We start from the raw sequence: 21,538 nt of genomic DNA, 5'->3' as shown, positions 1-21,538 counted from the left end.
ACTCAGAAGAAGCATGTTATGTAATTTACAATTATCTGTGGATTTTTCTGGCTATATTTCTGTTATTCTAGTTTAATTCCATTGTGGTCTAAGAGCATATATTGTATGATTTCAGTCTTTTTAATTTGTTAAGGTGTGTTTCATGCTCCAAAACATGGTCTATCTTGGTGAATGTTCCATGTGAACTTGAGAGGAGTGTATAGATCCACTTGATTCATGGTGTTGTTCAGGTCAATTATGTCAGTATTGGAGTTCCTGTCATAGTGCAGTGGAAACAAATCCAAGTAGAAACCATGAGATTATGGGTTCGATCCCTGGCCTTTTTCAGTGGGATAACGGTCTGGCGTTGCCATGAGCTATGATATAGGTCGCACATGTGGCTCAGATCTGACGTTGCTGTGGCTGTGGTATAGGCTGGCAGCTGTAGCTCCAGTTTCTAGCCTGGGAACTTTCATATGCCATGGTTATAGTCTGAAAAAGCAAAAAAAAAAAAAAAAAGTCAGTACTAATTTTCTACCTGCTGTGTTTGTTAATTACTGAGCAGGGAGTTCCCATTGTGGCTCAGTGGTTAACGATCCGACTAGGAACCACGAGGCTGAAGGTTTGATCCTTGGCCTTGCTCGGTGAGTTAAGGATCCGGTGTTGCTGTGAGCTGTGGTGTAGGTTGCAGATGGGGCTCGGATCCTGCGTTGCTGTGACTCTGGCGTAGGCTGGAAGCTGTAGCTCTGATTAGACCCCTAGCCTGGGAACCTCCATATGCCACGGGAGCAGCCCTAGAAAAGGCAAAAAGACAAAAAAAAAATTGAATAGCGGATTTGTCTGTCTCTCCTTGCAGTTTTATAAATTTTTCCCTCATGTATTTTATGCTGTATTGTTAGGGCATACACATTAAGGATTATGTCTTCTTGGAGAATTGATCCCTTTATCATTATATAATGTCTCCCTTAATTTTTATTTTTTATTGAAGTATAATTGATTTGCAATGTTGCATTAGTTTCTGATGTACAGCAAAGTGATTCAGTTAAATATATATATTCTTTTTCATATTCTTTGCCATTATGCCTTGTTCCAGGATATTAGTTCCCTGTGTAGTACAGTAGGACCTTGTTGTTTATCTATTTTATATATAGTATTTTTGTTATCTGCTACTTCTAAACTCCTAATTTATTCCTCCCCCAGTCCCTTTTCCCTTTGGTAATCATAAGTTTGTTTTCTATGTCTATGTGTCTATTTCTGTTTTGTAAACAAATTAATCTGTATCATATTTTAGACTCCACATGTAAGTGCTATCATATGGTATTTATATTTTTCTGATTTACTTAGTATGATAATCTCTAGGTCCATCATGTTGCTGCAGATGGCATTATTTCATTCTTTTTATGGCAGAGTAATATTCCATCGTACCACATCTTCTTTATTCATCTGTTGTTAGACATTTAGGTGGCTTCCATGACTTAGCTATTGTAAATAGTGCTGTAATGGACATAGGGATGCATGTATTCTTTCAAATTATAGTTTTCTCTGGATATATGCCCAGAAATGGGATCATTGGATCATATGGCAACTTTATTTATACTTCTTTAAGGAACCTCCATACTGTTTTTCATAGTGACTGTACCAATTTACATTCCCACCAACAGCATAAGAGGGTTCTCTTTTCTCCACACCCTTTCCAGCACTTGCTATCTGTAGACTCTTTAATGATGGCCATTTTGACTGGTGGGAGGTGGTACTTTATTGTAGTTTTGATTTGCATTTCTCTAATAATTAGGGATATTGAATATATTTTCATGTGCCTATTGCTGTCTGTATGCTTTTTTGGAGAAATCTTTATTTAGGTGTTCTGCCCACTTCTCAGTTGGGTTATTTTTGTTGGTTTTGAGTTGTAAGAGCTGTTTGTGCTTTTTGAAAATGAAGCCATTGTCAGTTGCATCATTTACAAATATTTTTCTCCACTTCTGTAGTTAATTTTTTCATTTTATTTATGGCTTCCTTAACTGTGCAAAAACTTATAAGTTGATTAGATTCCATGTGTTTATTTTTGGAGGTTTATGGTATCATGTCTTATATTGAAGACTTTAAGCCATTTTTTTTAAAGGACTGCACCCATGGCATATGGAGGTTCCCAGGCTAGGGGTTGAATCAGAGCTGCAGCTGCTGGCCTACACCACAGCCACAGCAACGAGGGATCTGAGCCACGTCTGTGACCTATACCACAGCTCATGGCAATGCCAGATCCTTAACCCACTGAGTGAGTCCAGGGATCAAACCCAAAACCTCATGGTTTGTAGTCAGATTCGTTTCCACTGTGCCATGACGGGAACTCCAAGACTTTAAGCCATTTTGAGTTTCTTTTTGTATATGGTGTGAGGGAGTGTTCTAACTTTATTGATTTATATGCAGCTATCCAGCTTTCCCAACACCACTGGCTATAGACCTTTTCTCCATTGTATATTCTTGCTTCCTTTGTCGAAGATTAATTGACTGTGGGCATGTGGGTTTATATCTGGGCTCCCTATTCTGTTCCATTGATCTGTATTCTGTTTTTGTGCCAATACAATGCTGTTTTGTTTTATTGTAGCTTTGTACTATTGTCTGAAGTTTGGGAGGGTTATGCTTCCAGCTTTGTTATTTGTCCTTAGGATTGCTTTGGCATTTTTGGGTCTTTTATAGTTCCATACAGATTTTTGGATTATTTGTTTGTTGGTGAAAAAAAATGTTATGGGTAATTTGATAGGGATTACATTAAATCTACAGATTGCCTTGGGCGGTATATGTAATGTCCCCTTTTGACCCCTGACCATTTTCCTTGCTTTGAAGTTGTCTCTGTCTGAAATGAACATAGCTACTCCAGCTTTCTTTTGATTAGTGCATCATGAAACATCTTTCTCCATCCCTTTACATGTAATCCATCTTGTCTTTATGTTTATAGCAGGTTTCTTATAGACAGCATGTAGTTGGGTGTTGCTTTTTTTTTAATTTTTTTTTATAATTTTTTTTTGTCTTTTTGCCATTTCTTGGGCCGCTCCTGCAGCATATGGAGGTTCCCAGGCTAGGGGTCGAATCAGAGCTGTAGCCACCGGCCTATGCCAGAGCCACAGCAACGCGGGATCCGAGCCGCGTCTGCAACCTACACCACAGCTCACGGCAACGCCGGATCGTCAACCCACTGAGCAAGGGCAGGGACCAAACCCGCAACCTCATGGTTCCTAGTCGGATTCATTAACCACTGCGCCACGACAGGAACTCCGGGTGTTGCTTTTTTATCCACTCAGACAATGTGTCTTTCAGTTGGTGTATATAGACCACTTATGTTTAAAGTAATTATTAATAAAGCTGGATTACTAACATATTTGTTACCCTTTTCCATTTGTTGCCCTTTTGCTTTGTTCCTTTTTTTTAATCTTCTACTCTCTTTCTGCCTTTTTTACTTTTAACTGAGCATTTTATGTTTCCATCTTCTTTCCTTTCTTAGGATATCAATTATACTTCTTTTTGCACTTTAGTGGTTGCCCTTTTAGGGTTTGTACAATACATTTATTTACAATTTATCCAAGTATACCTTTTTTTCCTTTTTATGGCTGCACTCACAGCATATGGAAGTTCCAAGGCTAGGGGTCAAATCGGAGCTACAGCTGCTGGCCTACACAGCCACAGCAATGCCAGATCCAAGCCACATCTGTGACCTACACCACAGCTCACAGCAACAATGGATCCCCAACCCACTGAAGGAGGCCAGGGATCAAACCCACATCCTCATGGATACTAGTCAGATTCATTTCCACTGCACCACAGCAGGAACTCCCTATCCAAGTCCATTTTCAAGTAACATTGTACTGCTTCACAGTAGTACAAGAGCCTTAGACTATTCCCAATTTCCCCCTCCCATGCTTTATAGCATTTCATAAGGTATCATAACCAATAACATTGCTGTTATTACTTTGAGCAAACTGTTATTCCTTAGATTAAGAAAAAAATAAAATTTGGATTTTAATTGGTGTCACATTGAATCTACAGGTCACCTTAAAGTCCTTACAATATTGAGTCTTCTGATTCATGAACATATTTCATATCTATATCTGGGTCTTCTTTTAAAAAGACTTATGTGTCTCTGAAATTTTTAATAATTTTCTGTATAAATTTTTTATGTCTCTCTCTCTCTCTCTTTTTTTTTTTTTTTTGGTCTTTTTGTCTTTTTAGGGCCATACCCGTGACATATGGAGGTTCCCAGGATAGGGATCCAATTGGAGCTGTAGCCACCAGCCTACACCACAACCATGGCAATGTAGGATCCAAGCTGCATCTGTGACCTACACCACAGCTAACAGCATCACCAGATCCTTAACCCACTGAGCAAGGCCAGGGATCAAACTGGGTTCATTAACCACTGAGCCATTACTGGAACGCCCATATAAATTTTTCGTCCTTTATTAGATTTATTCCTAGAGTCATGTAATTGTTGACTCTTGTTACATGAAGCAATGTTATTTATTTATTCATTTATTTTTATTTAAGCCAGTTTGAGTTGTTTCCTTGCAACTAAAGGAGTCTTGACTAATATATTGTGTCAGGAAGTGATAATGGAGAGCTCAAGGGACACTTCATTTGAAGTGGGAGACTAACATAACCTGCCAAGTGAATTAGACAAGGGAGCAGCTTGGAAAAATTAAAAGCAGGAAATTGATATAATCTGACTTCAGCTTAAAAAGGTGACTTGAGAAGTTCCCTTTGTGGCTCTGCAGAAATGAATCTGACTAGTATCCATGAGAACATGGGTTTGATCCCTGGCCTTGCTCAGTGGGTTAAGTATTCAGCATTGCTGTGAGCTGTGGTGTAGGTCGCAGATGCAGCTCAGATCCTGCATTGCTGTGGCCGTGGTGTAGGCTGGCAGCTGAAGCTCCAATTAGACCCCTGGCCTGGGAACTTCCATATGCTATGGGTACGGCCCTAAAAAAAGATGACTTGAGGCAGGTGTATCAGGATTACATTCCAAGTTCAGGGAAGATGTAATAGGCCAAAAGAGAGTGGCTGTGAAGATGGAGAAGAGTAAATGGCTCTAACAGTTATTGATATAGAGTGGACATGACTTGGTGAAAGATTAGAAGGTAATTAATTATGATAGGTAGGAAGGAGTTAAAGAAGATTCCCTAGATTTTCGCTCAAATGACTAGCAAAATAGTGGTACAGAAGTAGGGTAGGGGCTAGGAAGATGATAAAATGTCTGGCCCATGGGCTTATTATTATTTTTTGCTTTGGAGGGCCGAATGTGCATCATATGGAAATTCCCAGGCTAGGGGTCGAATTGGAGCTGCAGTTTCTAGCCACAGCCACGTGAGATCTGAGCTGAGTCTGCGACCTACACCACAGCTCACGGCAATGCTGGATCCTTAACCCACTGAGTGAACCCAGGAATTGAACCTGCATTCTCATGGATACTAGCTGGGTTCATAACACACTGAGCCACAAGGGGAACTCCTGGTTCATAAGCTTCATGTGATCTGCAGTATATGAGTCTGGAGCTCAGAGGATATAGATATAGCTGAAGTCTTCTTTGAGTGTAACTGAGATTGTTGAGAAGAAGGTAGAGAAGAGGAAAAAGGAAAAACCCTTAAAAACATGACTAGCTGCGGGCGAGAGTTTGCTTGAGGAGTCAGTGATGCAGGTTGAGAAAAAAATCATGAAAGATGTAGGAGGAAACTCAGGGAAAGATGGTGTCACAGAAATCTAAGAAAGAATTTCCAAGGAGTAATCAAAATCTCACAATACAAGAAAGGGTCAGGTGATATTTTACTTAATGAGAAATGTCCCTTGGCTTGGCAACATGTAGGTTATTGTTGAGAACAGCCTTCCTGGGGACTGAATGGGAAGTCAAGAAATGGAGACAAATTTGCAGCTGTTTCAGGCAACTTGACTGAGAAAAAGCAGGACAGAGAGTTAAAGATAAGGGAGATGGTGTGTGTGTGCTGAAAGAAAGGAACCATTTGTTGGGAAGTTTTGAAAAGTGGAAGGAAGTGGACTCAAGCCTAGATATAGTTAAGTACCCAGCTTTAGCTGTGTGTCTGAGTGTGGTGTTCAAGCCCAGGAAGATGCCTGGGTTAGTGTGGGGCGGCAGCTGATGGCCAGGTGCAATATGGCTAGAATTAACAAGATGAGCTTGGATCCACAGTCCCTAAGCACAAATCCTGAACCGGCCTAGCTGTGTAACCAGGAACAAGTCATTTAACTTATGTCTGTTTCCTCATCTATCAGGTGAGAATAATATTGATACCTACCTCACTGACTGTGATGAAGATTAAATTAACATCCAACCAAGTGGACTTATTTTTGGTTTGCAGTTACTCTGAAGTTTTGATGTAAGAGTCTATATATACATGAGATTGTTTTAAGTTGTTGGTCTCTTAATTGCAAGTGCATCTCCAGTGTCCTGCATTTGTACTCTCCTATTCTCACGATTTCTGATTTTGGTGGCATAATTGTGCATGGATGATTTTGTATCTTTATTGTATATATACCTTTACTGGTGAGCCTTGTCACTTGTGGTATTTTTGTTTCTGGTTGTGGCCTTTTCTTTTCTGCCTAGAGAAGTTTCTTTAGTGTTTGTTGTAAAGCTGGTTTAGTGTGGCTGAATTCTCTTAGTTTTTGCTTATCTGTAAAGCTTTTGATTTCTCCTTCAAATCTTAATGAGAGCCTTGCTGGGTAAAGTAACCTTGGTTGGAGGTTTTTCCCTTCATCACATTAATATATCATGCCACCCCCTTCTGGCCTACAGGGTTTCTGCTGAAAAATTAGCTGATAACCTTAGTGGGGTTCCCTTGTATATTATTTCTTTCTTTTCCCTAGCTGCTTTCAGGATTTTTTCTTTGTCTTTAATTTTGGTCAGCTTGATTAATATGTGTCTCGAGGTGTTCCTCCTTGGATTTATTTTATATGGTACTCATTATGCTTTCTGGATTTGAGTGAGTGGTTCCTTTCTCATGTTAGGGAAGTTTTCAGCTATTATCTCTTCAAATATTTTTTCTGTCCCTTTCTCTCTCTTCTCCTTCTGGCACCCCTATAATTGGATGTTGATGCGTTTAATCTTGTCCCAGAGTTCTCTGAGACTCTCTTCATTTGTTTTCAATCTTTTTTCTCTTTTCTGTTCCACATCCGTGATTTCCACTAATCTGTCCTCCACCTTGCTTATTTGTTCTTCTGCCTCCTGTATTCTGCTGTTGGCTGCTTCTAATGAATTTTTTATTTCAGTTATTGTATTTTGCATCTCTTCTCACTTAAGTTTTATATCTTGTATTTCTTTGCTCAGTGTTTCCTGTAAGTTATCCATCTTTGCCTCCAGTTTATTTCCAATGTCTCGCATCATCTTCAGCATCAACAGTCTAATGTCTTTTTCCTGGAGGCTGAGAATCTCTAGATCATTTAGCTGTTTTTCTGGTTTTTTTTCTTTCTCCCTTATCTGAGTTATAGTTCTCTGTCTTTTCATTTTTATAGGTTTTTGGTGTGGTGACCTTTTTACAGATAATAAGAGTTGTAGCCTCTCTTACCTCTGGTATCTGCCCCCCTTGTGGCTGAAGTTGGTACAGGGGGCTTGCTGTAGCCTTCCTGATGGGAGGGACTGGTCCCTGCCCACTGGTAGGTGGAGCTGATTCCTATCCTTCTGGTGGGTGGGGCTTTGTCTCTGGGTGAGATTAGAGGCAGCTGTGTGCCTGGAGGCTCTTTAGGCAACCTGTTTACTGATGGGTGGGGCTGTGATCCCACCAGGATTATTGTTTGGCCTGGGGCTTCTCAAATGAGTGGGGCCAGATTTTCCCAAGTGACCATCTCCAGAGAAAAGCATGCTGATGAATATTCCCAAGAGCTTTGCTTCCAATGTCCTTCCTCCACAACATGCCACATTAATCCCTGTTTTCCCAGGAGATCCTCCAAGAACTGGTCAGGTTTGACCCAGATTCCTATGGAGACTTTGCTTTGCCCTGGGACCCAGTGCATGTGAAAGTGTGTGTGCACCTTTTAGGAATGGGGTCTCCATTTCCCCCAGTTCCATGGAGCTCCTGCACACAAGCCCCACTGGCCTTCATGCCAGATGCTCCAGGGGCTCTTTCTCCTGATGCCAGATTCCCAGGCATGGGGACTTGATATGGGGCTCAGAACTCTTCCTCCTATAGGTGAGTCTCTGTAATACAGTTACTTTCCAGTCTGTGGGGCTTCCCACCCGGGAGGTATGGGATTGCTTATATCCTATAATCGTCCCTCCTACCTCTTGATGTGGCCTCCTCTTTGTCTTCTGGAGTAGGATGTCTTTTTGAGAGTTTCCAGTCCATTCGATTAAAGATTGCTCAGCATTTAGTTGTAATTTTGTTATTTTTAGGAGAGAAGTTGAGCTCCAGTCCTTCTATTCTGCCATCTTAATTCTGCCTCCCTCCCAACCAAGTGCATTTAACTATGACTGACACAGCAAACACATAAACATTTGAATAGTTTTCTCTGAATATTTTCTTCTTAAATATCTTCTCTTTTATAACAGTTATCCAAATACCCTCAGCCTGCTCTCTTAACTTCAGCAGCACATCAACATAGCACAGATATCCTGCTTCACAGCCTGGGTCTGCCTGCCAGCTGGTCTCTCTACACACATACACACACAAACACACACACACTCCCCCTTTTTTGAGTGGCTTCCAAAACATCCTTTCCTAATTTGCTAGGAAGTGAGCCATAAAGAATTTATTAGCAATGAAGAAAAATCATAGCTAAGTATCAGTTATTCTAGAGGAAATGAGATTTAAAATAAATTCCAGAAAGTGGTTATTTTGGGAAGCAAGAGAATGGACCTAGGAAAGGGGGGGGCATACCTAACATTTCGTCTCTTAAAAAGAAAACAAATCTGAAGTAAATACAATGACTGACGTGATAAAGCTGACTGGTGGTTATATTGTGTTTACTATTTTATTTCTACACTTTCCTGTTTGAAACATTTGAAATCATTAAATAAATGTTCTTACTGTGGAAAGGAAGACCTAACATGGATGTGGTTAGAATCAGTAATTACTGTGAAAAAGCAAGGTTCATGGACAATTTCATTTTTAAAAAATCTCACTGAAAAATGCAGGAATATTCACACACATACAACTGCTTCAAAAAGGACTTTTAAAGACAACTGTGAAGATATAAACATATATATATATATACACATACAGAGAGGTATGTATATATAAAAAAAAATCAAGTAAATGTTTCACTGAATAATAGCCACTGAAGTTAGTTCATATATATTTATATATTTATTAATGATACAAAAGGATACTATACTTTCAGTTTAAGTTTATAAAAGAAAAAATACAGAATGATTTTAAGACAGAGTACCCAATTCCCACTTATTTTCTTTCTTATTGGAAAAAAAATACACAACTGTCACAGCCTGTACTGATAAATCTTACAAGTGATAATTGACGAAAACCATAAAAATCTAAACTTTGGAGTGTAAGCATGTAATATTAATTAAATTCAGTCTTTATCTATATAATCCCCTTTTTGCTTTTCCCCATCATCATTCAACTTTCCTCACCCGTTGCTGTGTACCACAACACAGGTGCTGTGGAGCAGTGCTTTCAAGTCCTGGGCTATCCTATCCCTGCCCTAAACCACTGAGGTGTACCTCAAAACACCAGATTTCCAAGAAGGGAGGGGAGCTTGGAATACTTCAGCTCCACCCAGGGAGCTGGTGCTGAATGTCCTCTCAGCTTCCATTCACTCCTTTACTGAGGTTCCCATTAAGGTTGCTTTGCATCCTTAGGAGAGTCACAGGCGAGCAGGGGGAGGCCCTTGTGCCCTAAGATCGCTAACTAGAGCCAGTAATCAGTCTAGGCACTTCCACGCCCCCTGGTGGTGTACGGAGAACACAGCGGCCAGAGTCACCTGAGCTGTGTGAATACTGTGTTCCCTAGAGGATTCTGCAGAGGTGTCCACCCTGTCGCTATAGTAACAGTGCAAGAAGGCAGGGCTGGTGCACCTCCAACTGCGCCCCAAAGAAGCATGATTGAGGGACTGAAGAAAACTCTTTAAGGACCATATTTTACTGAGATCCCTTTTCTTACCTGCTTTCCCTAAGTTGCTGGATCCACAAATTGGTACCTTTCTGAAAGAAACACCTAGGACCTCTCCATTGTCCTTCTACCCCAGGACCAGGTAAAATGACTGAGATAATGTTCAAAGAAATTCTTATCTCAAACAGCTGCTGTCCGTTATTGCCTCAGCCTCTGGGCTGCACTGTCAATTCTGAACATGAAACTACTAGGGGGCAGTCAGGGTCCACCTCCTAGGGAAAACTGGTCACTGTGCAAAGACCCTCTTCCAGAGCCACAGGCCCACCTCTTGGTTCCCCAAGGGTTTTCCTCTCATTGTCTCTCCTGTGCCATCAGTTCTCTGAGAAGATGCTACTGGACTGAAAAGGGATGGGAAGAGGGGTAGAAGTTGCTGGCATTTTGAGAAGTTGACCAGGGCATCTGGGGAACCAAGTCCTTCAAATTCAACACCTACCACATTGTGAAGACCATGGTATGCATTCAGTATTTAATGATGGTTGTGTGAAACTGAAGTAACAAGAAACCTAAAGCAGAGGAAAAGCTGTAGGAGAGGGAAGTTTATAAGCATGCACAGAGGAGGGGCTCTTCTGTGAACGGGTTGGAGCTGGAGCCCCTGCCACTTCCCAGGACTTCTTTGGTCCCCTATGTCTTCTGTTTACAGAGGCCTTGGGGGTCTTAGTGACCTCCCCACCTACCCCCCTAAGAATGGGGTACGTGTCTGGACCGTGTGCAGGGTGGGAGAGACTTCAGAACTCAGGTAGAGCAGGATAGCACAAAGGCTACGGCTTCCACTCCCAGCCCGCAACTTATAAGAGCCCTCCAGGAACAGATACTGAGCCCACCCTGGCTGGGCCCTGCTGAGCCCTATCACCCTCAGGACCAGTCCTGGCAGGTCCCCTAACCCAGGGCCACACACACTTGTTTCTCTCACAGGTAATTTACATTCATTGTAAAAAAAAAAAAAATACCACATCACTCTTTATTGGACACCAGCTCCAGCACCAGCCCCCCTTGTCTCCAGGCACAGGGGCATGTGGGCAGGGGCTCTGTCCCCCGGGGCGAGGTGCAGTGGAAGCTCTCCTAGGGCCAGCACCCTCCTTGGTGCCTGGTGCTGCTTGCTCAGGTTTGTTCAAACTCCACATCACAGTAGCCTACGCTGAGGGGCTGGGCCTGGACACCCCGCCTGCAAGAGGACATGACGAAACAGGGCATGACGAAACAGGGCATGGTGAGCCCCTCAGGAGATCAGTCTTTAGGCCCCAGAAACATCATCTCCACTACAACCAACAGCCTCCCCTTTGCCCAGTTTCGGTGGATTTCAAACTCCCATTCTACACCACCATTCCTTGAGGGGCTCACTGCCAGCGATTCTTGTTTGGAGTGAGGCCACGTGTGGACAAGAATCTGCAATCTAAACAGGTGCCTCAGGTGATTTTGATACAGGGATATCTAGGGACGTGGGGGACTTTGGTGACAGGGAACTGAGAAGCTGTCCAGGGTGTGGGCCTGAAATCCCATCCTTAGATCTGAGCCTCACAAATTTCAGGACCTGACCAATTTCCTTCGGGTACCTCTAGGCATGCCTTCTTTATTATCCAGATGAGCTTCGTGTTCAGAGATGGTAAGAAACTAGCTCAAAGTAACCCAGTAAACCACAGAAAGTGGAGGCTCAAATCCCACCATGCTCAGCAACAAGGCTGGGACTCTGTCCCAACTAAGCTGTGTCTCCCAGGTCCTCAAGACCTAGTCAATGAACGAATTAGGGAAATGACGGTCTTATGCAGGGCACGAGTGTCACAAGACCCCATGAAAGCATGGCCATGGCTAAGAGCACAGACTCTAAAGTCCACCTGGTTCAAATACTGGTTCTGAGCAGCTCTGGCCAAGTTACTTAACTGCTCTGTGCCTCAGCAGTCTATCTCTGAAATGAGGATAAAACGACATCCCCCTTTAGGGTTGTCGTGAAGATTTAATGAAATAATGCCTGCAGAGGGCTGCAAGCAGGGCTTGCCACACAGCATGCCTCTACAAGTGTTAGATATTACTGCTCTTCTTTTCTAGTCAGTAAGGGGTCCTCAGCCTCCGACCTGCTCATGCAGGCTTACCTCAGCAGTTCACATCGGAAGTGTGTCAGACGTTTAAAGGCAAAGTCCAGGTTGGTCACCACCTTGTTGCTCCACAGCCTCTCGGCAACAGCCCCTGCTCTAGGCCTGCAGGAAAGTGGACATGCACCAGGTTGGGCTCTGGATTCCTTGCAAGGCTGGTGGACACCCACAGCCTCTTGCTTAGGCACCCTGGACTAGCTGAGGACCAAGGGATGTGATCGACACCTCAGTCAGAGCAACAACCCAGCTGGAGGGCTCCTAGGGACGTCTAGGGCCCAGCTCTGTCTTCAGTAAAATGGGGGTCATGATCCCACCTCCGCCTCACCCAGGGTGCAGGAACCAGAGTGTGTTCTAAAGGCATCATGAACAGTTAACTGGCAGCGGCAATGCAGCTTTTCTCAAAATGGAAACTCTACACACCCAATCAGGTTTAGTGAGGGGCTGCAGCCCCTGAAGAAACAGCATTAGGGGAGTCTTATTATAGGGACCAGGCATTGCAGGGCTGGATCTGAGCAAGCCATTCTGAAAGCAACATTTTTTTTTTTTTGCCATTTCTTGGGCCACTCTCACGGCATATGGAGGTTCCCAAGCAAGGGGTCGAATCGGAGCTGTAGCCACCAGCCTACACCACAGCCATAGCAATGCGTGATCCGAGCCGTGTCTGCAACCCACACCACAGCTCATGGCAACGCCAGATCCTTAACCCACTGAGCAAGGCCAGGGATAGAACCCGTAACCTCATGGTTCCTAGTCGGATTTGTTAAACCACTGTGCCACGATGGGAACTCCAGAAAGCAACACTCTTTCAACCTACTTGTTATCTCTATCTGTGAAGTGGGGACAGTAATCTCCATCCAACACACCTAGTAGATTGGAGGAGCAAATATGGAAGTCAGGCAGGAAGTGAACGTTACACACAGCAGAAGCAACACTGCGATGCCCCTTCTCTCTCAGGCCTGGAAGGAGGGTACTCAGCTGGGGGTGGCTGGATGAGATTGAGCCTGTGAGGGAGAACTCCGCTCACAAGTGCAGCCCTCCGCGTCCCCGGAAAATGCTTACCAGAGTCTGGGGACCAGGTTTGTGCTGTCCACATACTCTCCCCACATACAGGCCTCTCCACCAATCACCAGAGCCTTCTGCTCAGGGGTGCCTGAGGGGAGACGAGCAACGACAGGCCTCGACCACCTTCCCAGTGCGGCCCTCTCCTCGGGTCATCCTCCCTCCCACCTGGTGCCTACCCCCCAGCTTCCTCTTGGGTCAGCAAGGAAAGCTCCCTGCTTGCACCTTCAAATGCCAGGGGCTCCACCATGTAGACCTCCTTCCAGTCAGGGCCATATGTTATGTGGTTCAGGTACCAGGGGGCAGACAGCAGGGCCCGGAAGCCAGCAAGGGTGACCAGTTCCATCTCTTTCATGTACTTTACTGGTATCTCTTCTCGCCACACCTGGATGATTGTGTCTGGCCGAACCTGTCATGAAAGGTCAAATGGCAGTAACTGCATGTAGCTGAGGAGATCTCTGGGCCACATTCTCACACAGGCCAAGGCATGTGTGCCCCATCTGTTTCCTAGCAGCAAAGCATTTCTCTGTGACTCCTAACCAGTGAGTTCCCAAACCAGTGCCGAGGCCAGGGATCCCACAGGCCCTAGGAGAGCTCCCTGCTGCCACCTCCCCCCACCCCAGTTCTTCTGCAGCGTCCCTGTCTACACTGGGGTGGTAACATGGGCTGTGAGCCAAGGGAGGCAAGCAGTGGGGCCCAGGAGACTCATCAGAAGTTACCAGGCTCCTGAGGATGGGACGAGGTTCCTACAGAGGCCCTGATGTGGCAGAAAGTTGGGATCTCACTGATCAACAATGAGGGAGAAGGTAGCCCTGCTCCCAGAACTGGAAAACCCAACCCATCATGCCAGACCCAGGAATCCCAGTCACCTAGCAACAGAAATAATAACTCCTGATCACTTTGTAGTGAAGGGAGATAGATAGAGGTTCTAACCTCTGCAACCTTTCTAGAGGGAAAAGGAGAAATGGCCCCAGGACCCCCAAACATTAAGCTTAAGCCAAGCCAGGGGGCTCAGTCTGCACAGAATAGGGAAGGGATGGGAGACCAGAGGGAGGCACTGCAGGCAGCTCTTCCTCTCTGCCCCTGGCTCACCTTGACTTTATTGTCAAATACCTCCTGCCACACCACATAGCCCTTGCCATAGCCAGAGACAATGCCCAGTAGCCTGGAGAGTAAAAAGAGAATGTCTGCTCAGCTCAGATAGACCCTCGACTGCTGGTGCCAGTGCCCTGGGGCTGAGCCAGGCTGGGGTCCATTCCTGACTGAGCAGGGCCTTCCCCATTTGGGAAGTGGCCACCCCCAACCTGAAAGGACAGGACAAAGGAGCCCTTCAGGGGCCCAGAGCATGGTCCTGCAGATAGAGAGTGAGGACTCCACAAGAGGTGACCCCCAGGGACCCTGCCCATCCTCCTTCCTTCCTTACGTCTGGATGTAGAAGGACTCCAGCTTCTTGAAGTCCTTACCAAAGCCTTTCTGCTTCATAAAATCCTGGATATCTGGGTTAGACTTCCTGAATCCCAAGAGAAAATGAAGATTAATTCTTTCAACATTCTCGAAGCCTGAAGTTTGGGGATTTGTCCCTTGGCCTCCTACAACTTCCTTTTTTCCCCTGAAAAACCAATCAACTGAGGATCTCAAAAAGCCACAAATTTGGGCTGTGTGGCTGAACAGAGCTACACGAAGGAGGGCCACTGACAGAAGCTGAGAAAGGCTGAGTCTGGGCCTGAAGAGCTCCAAGTTCAAACTCTCAAAGAGAACACATATCAATCTCTCCGGGCTACGACATGTGACTCTGAGGTCTTAGCTTGGCGCTCCAGCAAACCAGATTCTGGCTTCCCTCTATAACCCCCCACTTCAGGCATATTCTGCTTTTCCCTTAATGTTTATTCTTTATTCCTGCCAGATGCAAGCCTTGCTGTCTGTCACCCACTGCAGCTCCCTTGTCCCACAACATCTCCATTTTGTTTCTCCCCTCCTCCACGCTTTCCCCAGATCCAGCTCTGCTGCCCACTTCTCCAAGAAGCCCCTCACCCTCTTTTGAGCTAAGTAGATCTGAAGGTTGGGAACCTACAGTTTAATAGTAACTAGACCCTGTCATATATTAGCCTCAAGTTCATGCATTCCTATCTCTTCAGCCAGATTGTTTTAAGCTCTCAAAAGCAGGGACTGTTTCTCTTCTGATTTTTCCAAGACAATTATGTGCTTGGAGCACAGAGAGTTTTCCTATAAATATCTCAAGAAATATCTCAAAGCTATGCCAGGAGGAAAGGAGAGGTTCACATTCACAGACTTGCCAAAATCAGGTAGGGCTTCTCTGTAGGTGGAGAGAAAAGGTCAAACACCTGAGCCATCTGTATAGAGATGGATGAGGAGCACTGAGGCAGGTAGCCTCTCAAGTGCTGACCTCTATTCTGAGTAAGCAGTTCATGGGGCCAGGATGGGGAGGTCACAGAGCTCATACCAGCAGGTGAAATCCACCTCATCTCCTCCAAGGTGAAGATAAAAATCTGGGAAGACAGAGCTGATCTCTGAGAAGAACGTGCTCATGAACTCATAGGTGTGGTTGAGAGTGGGATTCACTGGTCCAAAGGTGCCAGATGGTTGAGACCCAGAGTAGCAGGGAGTTAATAATCCAGGGACACCTAAGGCAACAGAGAGCCCCACACAAGTGTCACAAACACAGACCCCCAACACAGTCAGATACATGATGGCAGTCATGTTCATAGACATTACACGCACCCAGGGAGGAACACTGAGGCACTCAGACACAGGTAATTATGAGCATTTAGTGACAATCAAAGAAATACAAATATGTCCACAGTCATACACGGTCAGGGGCTGGGTTACAGCCATACAACTGTCAAACATACATTCTTGCCTTGACACACTCAGCCGGGGTCACCCTTGCTCCCAAAGCCTGCTCTCCTCATGCAGCCAGTAGGAAACCCTTGCTCCCAGAGCCTGCCTTCCTCATGCACCCCTGCTCCCAAAGCCTGCTCTCCTCCTGCAGCAAAGAGCCTGATCCAGCCAAATTGGCAAATTCTTTGTTTCGCTCTAGGGCACAACAACATACAAGGGCATCACTGAGACAAGGATATCTTAGAAGAATTTGCCCATATTTTAACAGTAAGAATGGCCTCCTTTAACCAAAGTAAATTCTGACTATCTAAATTTCCAGCCAAAGGAGTTCCTGTCATGGCACAGTGGTTAAAGAATCCAACTAGGAACCAAGAGGTTGCGGGTTTGATCCCTGGCCTTGCTCAGTGGGTTAAGGATCTGGTGTTGCCGTGAGCTGTGCTGTAGGCTGCAGACGCGGCTCGGATCCCACGCTTGCTATGGCTCTGGCGTAGGCCAGCATCTACAGCTCTGATTAGACCCCTAGCCTGGGAACCTCCATATGCCGAGGGAGTGGCCCTGAAACACAAAAATAAATAAATAAATAAATTGATTGATTAATTTCCAGCTGAAAAAGCTGATGAAAAACATTTCTTCCAGAGACCAAGTCTGGGGCATGCCACATCGAAGAGCCAAAATCCCAAAGCCCCACTGAGGGGAATCAGTAAACTACATCTAACTGCAGACATTATTCTCACCTGGTCCCCAGGACTGAGTGTGGCCAGGAGTGTCAAACTCTGCCAACACACGGATACCCCGAAGCCGTGCATATTCAATCACGTCCTTCACATCCCGTGCTGTGTAGATGTGGGTGGAAGGGTTGTAGGAGCCCTGAAAGGCACAACACTGTTCAGGATCTCATTTCATGAAGCTAGCAGAGTAGAAGATATCCAAAATCACTCAGGACCCTCTGGACATCCAAAAATCTACCACAGGCCTTTGGTATCAGGGGCTATCTTCAAGGAACTTTATCCTAATTTCCACAAGCTATCATTGCCTTATCTCAGTGCCCTGATGCCAGCAAGATGAGTAAAGTAGGTATTATGCCCAGCTAACAGAAAAGAAATAAATAAAAAGTAAACAGGACCAGGAGAGATTGTCTCCTGAAGGTCACAGCAAATTAATGCCATAGTTTGGAATGGAATTCAGGTCTTTGACTCCAAAGCCACTGTGCCCTTCCCCCATATGTCAGTGTGTCCCTAGAACTGGCTGGTTAGGATGAGAGCCCATGTCCTTGCCAGCAGGGCCACAGCAGGTTCAGACTTCAAGCCATGAATTTGGTCTGTGCGAAACTGAGACATACCTTTTTGGTGAGGTCTGGAAAAGTGAAGCTCTCGTATGGGAAGGAAGAGTCATCAACCAGATGCCAGTGGAACACGTTGAATTTATTGTATGCCATGACATCCTGTAGGTCAGAGCACACACTGTGAACCCTCAAAGCTTCTCCAGCTTCAGCTCAAGCTTGGGAAGCTGGGCAGCCTGGTGGGCAGCTCCACACACTGATCAAGTGCAACCTGCCCCAGCTTCCTGCTAAGTGTTCACAGGGCCTCTCCATCAAACCTTCCCATCAGGGAGTACCTGGTACGGAGGGGACAGGGAAGACCCTCCACATCCAAAGATGGATAGGGAAGCAGGAGCTTCTCTTTGGGGGATGAGAGGAGGGCTGCAGAAAACCCCACAATACCCAGATATTTCCTTCTGGCATATGTTTTGGGTTGTCTGACTAGTGTTTATCCAAACTGTGAGGTCTGTTGTGAATTTAGTAGCACCATAATCCACAAATCTCAGATGCCAAGACTGGTGGATGTGTCCACTTCTTTGGTTCCATCAGAAGAGCAAAGGAAAAATTAGATACATAAGCTAGATCAGCAACTGTCAAATAAGACCGCCCACCAAATTCAAGACAGTTAGGAATATCCCCAGTTAAGGCTTCTGAACATCTCTTCCCTATGACTGTATTAACTAGTTAGCTCTGCTCAGTCAAGGAAGCCAATTCCCTAAACCATCTCTGCATCACAGGAGAGAGCCTCGACATCAGTCCTCAGTAGTCAGTGGGGTAGGTTTAAATCACTTTTTTGTGTGTGTCTTTTTAGGGCCTGACCCTCAGCATACGGAGGTTCCCAGGCCAGGGGTCAAATCAGAGCTGTAGCTGCTGGCTTATGCTACAGCCACAGTAACACGGGATCCAAGCCTCGTCTGAGACCTAAGGTGTAGGATCCTTAACCCACTGAGCGAGGCCAGGGATCAAACCTGCGTCCTCATGGATGCTAGTCAGATTTGTTTCTGCTGAGCCATGATGGGAACTCCTAAATCACTCTTATTTTATTTTATTTTATTTTATTTTATTTTATTTTATTTTATTTTATTTTATTTTTTGAGTCTTGGAGCAGGTCATCTTTTACATTTTCCCCAGGAACTCTGAAAGTTACATAAATTCTCTCTGTAACTCTTTAGGAACATGGTACCTGATCTATCCATTGTCCCATCACCCCAGAACCCTAAGGGCAAAGAAGGCCTTAAGGCCTGGGTACCAGAGTGTCCAGGATGCTAGCCAGTGGCAGGTAATGGCGAGATGTGTCCAACAACAAGCCCCGGTGGGGGAAGCGGGGGAAGTCCTCGATCTCCGTCCTGTTGATATAGAACTGCAACAACATTGACCACGTCAGGATTCAAAGCGAATCCTCTCATGGGGTGGAGGGAGATAAGAAAAGTCTTCAAGATCCCTGAAAAGCCAGTCTGTGACTGTTCTGCAGGGTAACTATCTTCACAAACATGCTACATCTCTACCTCAATGACTTCAAGCAGGTACCTGTCCGTAGAGCGGCTGTCTTACGCTAGCCAAATACAGCTGTCCACACACCACTCAGACCACACATTCTAGATTTTCACTGACTGTTAATATTTTCTTCAAAGCAGTGTGGTCTCTAGGTCATTACCTCAGGGGAACTAAGTTAAACCCCAACTGGCAAAATCTACCAAACCAATTTCCCATCTCTCTCCCCTTGTGTACTCTTTTTGGGGCCATCTCAAGCCACAAGGACTTTTTTAAGGCAAAATAAGATGTTTCCAGGACTCTAAACATTGGGAGCAAACCCTAGAGATTTAAAAGGAGACTTTTTTGCGGGCCCATACTCACCGTGCCCTCAGGAGATCTCCAAATAAGCTGGCTAAAAGTCTCCAGACCTGCAGAGAAGTAGAGAGGCAGATGGAAAGACTTAGGGAGGTGGGTAAAGGGTTGGAACCATTTGGAAGGTAGCAGAGCACAATGCTTGGACACACAGTGAGAGGGGCTCTAGTGGAAGCCTGATGATTCTCAGTTATGAAAAGGGACATTAGGAAGCCAGGATCTGTTTTTACTCTATTTTATTTGGGAGGTGGCAGTGTAAGGGGTTTCTGTGCCCCTCCTCACAACACACTGTATTTCCTAAGCCTTGAATTCACGATATCAAGAGGCCAACATGTGTGCTTATGAGGACGGATGCAGGGACAAGCCAGCTCGCAAAGGGTTAAAGCTTTCCATGGATAACACCCATCAGGACCTTAGGGAGCTGAGAATAGAGGGTCCTCAATCTGCTCCCTTCACTTCTGAGACTGAACTGTGAGACTGTGATTATAAATTTGAGTTTCATAAACTCAATGAGCTCCTAAACCTGCAGGTCCACAGCTGGATCTGAAGACAGAGAAGCATCCACGCTTCCTCTTCGGAGCTTGGGAAGAGAACTGGCTTTAGGGGGCCGAGGTGTGGGCAGGCAGCACCAGAAGGCTGGATGCAGACACCCAGACTCCAGCAAAGCCCGAGGACAGGCAGGCTGAGTCCAGAGCACTCCCGGTTCTCAGTGGCTGGGCCTGACTTCTGAAAACCCATGATGGATTCCCAGGGTCCCAAGTTTTCAGAAGTTAAGATCTGAGACCTTCGTGGTCACTGAGCACCTCCCCTGAGGCTGACACTGGTGGACTAACTGGGCTTCTCTCCAGTCTTGCTGTGCCTGGCACTCAGGGTCCCCTGTCTCCCCTGCCTGAACCTGACTGATGGTCAGCACCCATGCAAAAGGTACAAGAGGGCAGAAAGGGGAGTCGGCACACTGTTTCTCCAAACACAGGGAAGAGGAGAAGCTAGAGGATACAGATAACCCAAACAAGGTCTGGGGTTTTTGAGAATTTCCCTCATCCTTCACCAGCAGAGCCTTTACCAAAAGCAGGAGGGTATTTGTCCGTCTGTATCTAGGGAACAAATACCTTTTCAGTAAACCAAGAAGGGAAGGGATCCATCATCCGTTAGCCAGCAAAGGCCTCATTTTTCTCCCCCAATAATGGAGTCCTACATATTCACCTCATTTTCAATATTTTTTCTATTTCTTTTGATCTATCTTTCCTTTTGAAAGGAGCTTTCCAATCAGGTGTCTTTAGTAAGAGCTGAACAGGCAGTGGCTGTGGCAGGCTGGGCCTCTCCCTGTGGGTACCCTGATATCAGCCTGCAGGGACTCCCACTGCTTCCCTGGAGCACTGCTGTCCCACAGAGGCTGACACCTGCCAGGTCCCAGAGACCACTGTAAGGAGGACACCCCCAGTGGTCTCCATAAAGCAAGCTTCCTGAAGTGGGGGTATTCGATGGGCCCCAGTGCAGCCCACCAGCACCAGCCTTCCCACATCATCCTTTGCTCTCTCCCAGCGTTGGCCCCATCTTGTTACCTCGGAGGGCGCCCCAGACAGTCTCTGAGAGGAGGAAACACTGCTCATCATTTATAGTCAGCGTGTCTGAAATGACAGGAATGACCCCATATGGTTAAGGGTTTCTATTCTCAGGTTACAATCACATGTTCTACATAAACTCTTGGATGAAAAAGTAAGAGCAAGGAGTTCTTGTCATGGCTCAGTGGTTAACAAACCCAACTAGTGTCCATGAGGACGCGGGTTCCATCTCTGGCCTTGCTCAGTAGGTTAAGGATCTGGCATTGCCATGTACTGTGGTATGGGTTGCAGATGAGGCTTGGATCCCTCGTTGCTGTGGCTGTGGTGTAGGCCAGCAGCTACAGCTCTGATTTGACCCCTAGCCTGGGAACCTCTGCATGCTGAGGGTGGGGCCCTAAAAAGACAAAAGACAAAACAAAAAACAAAAAAAAAACAGTAACAGAAAGATCATATATTTTCCCCCAACAGAGGGTATGTTCCCTGAGCAAGCAGGGTGGCACTTAGGCCTGAGGCCAGAATGTGAAGGTGGACACCCAGCAGCTCTACAGGCCCTGAAAGGTGATGTGTGAGGAGAGTCAGGTTGACTTGGAGTCCTCTGGAAAAACCATCCGCCTGTGGGTCAGTGTCCCCACCAGAAATGTGAATTACTGCCAGGTTTTATCTTGATGTATGAGGATGCCTAGAGGGGTGAGTCAGGTTACAGAGTTCTCAAAG

At 45.5% G+C, this 21,538-nt stretch overlaps 1 protein-coding gene and 1 long non-coding RNA gene across 3 annotated transcripts in view; one reads left to right on the top strand and one right to left on the bottom strand.

The window, feature by feature from the left end:
* LOC125135929 (uncharacterized) overlaps positions 1-21,538 on the top strand; it is a 71,885-nt gene that overhangs the window by 49,062 nt on the left and 1,285 nt on the right. The window lies entirely within an intron of this gene.
* HEXA (hexosaminidase subunit alpha) overlaps positions 11,042-21,538 on the bottom strand; it is a 29,319-nt gene continuing 18,822 nt past the window's right edge. For both annotated transcript variants that reach the window (XM_047796439.1, XM_047796440.1), the window contains 12 exons: positions 20,825-20,890; positions 19,272-19,318; positions 18,667-18,777; positions 17,439-17,540; positions 16,834-16,966; positions 15,702-15,882; positions 14,664-14,750; positions 14,333-14,405; positions 13,466-13,649; positions 13,241-13,331; positions 12,182-12,286; positions 11,042-11,259 (listed from right to left, as the gene is read on the bottom strand). In XM_047796439.1, the coding sequence (XP_047652395.1) occupies positions 11,196-11,259; positions 12,182-12,286; positions 13,241-13,331; positions 13,466-13,649; positions 14,333-14,405; positions 14,664-14,750; positions 15,702-15,882; positions 16,834-16,966; positions 17,439-17,540; positions 18,667-18,777; positions 19,272-19,318; positions 20,825-20,890 (1,244 nt within the window). In that variant the 3' untranslated portion in view covers positions 11,042-11,195. The remainder of the gene's footprint in view (positions 11,260-12,181; positions 12,287-13,240; positions 13,332-13,465; positions 13,650-14,332; positions 14,406-14,663; positions 14,751-15,701; positions 15,883-16,833; positions 16,967-17,438; positions 17,541-18,666; positions 18,778-19,271; positions 19,319-20,824; positions 20,891-21,538) is intronic.

The sequence above is a fragment of the Phacochoerus africanus genome, chromosome 9 (assembly GCF_016906955.1).
Source record: "Phacochoerus africanus isolate WHEZ1 chromosome 9, ROS_Pafr_v1, whole genome shotgun sequence".
NCBI classification, from domain to species: domain Eukaryota; kingdom Metazoa; phylum Chordata; class Mammalia; order Artiodactyla; family Suidae; genus Phacochoerus; species Phacochoerus africanus.
Note: the sequence above shows the minus strand (reverse complement) of the source record. Positions and strands in the feature narration are given on the sequence as shown.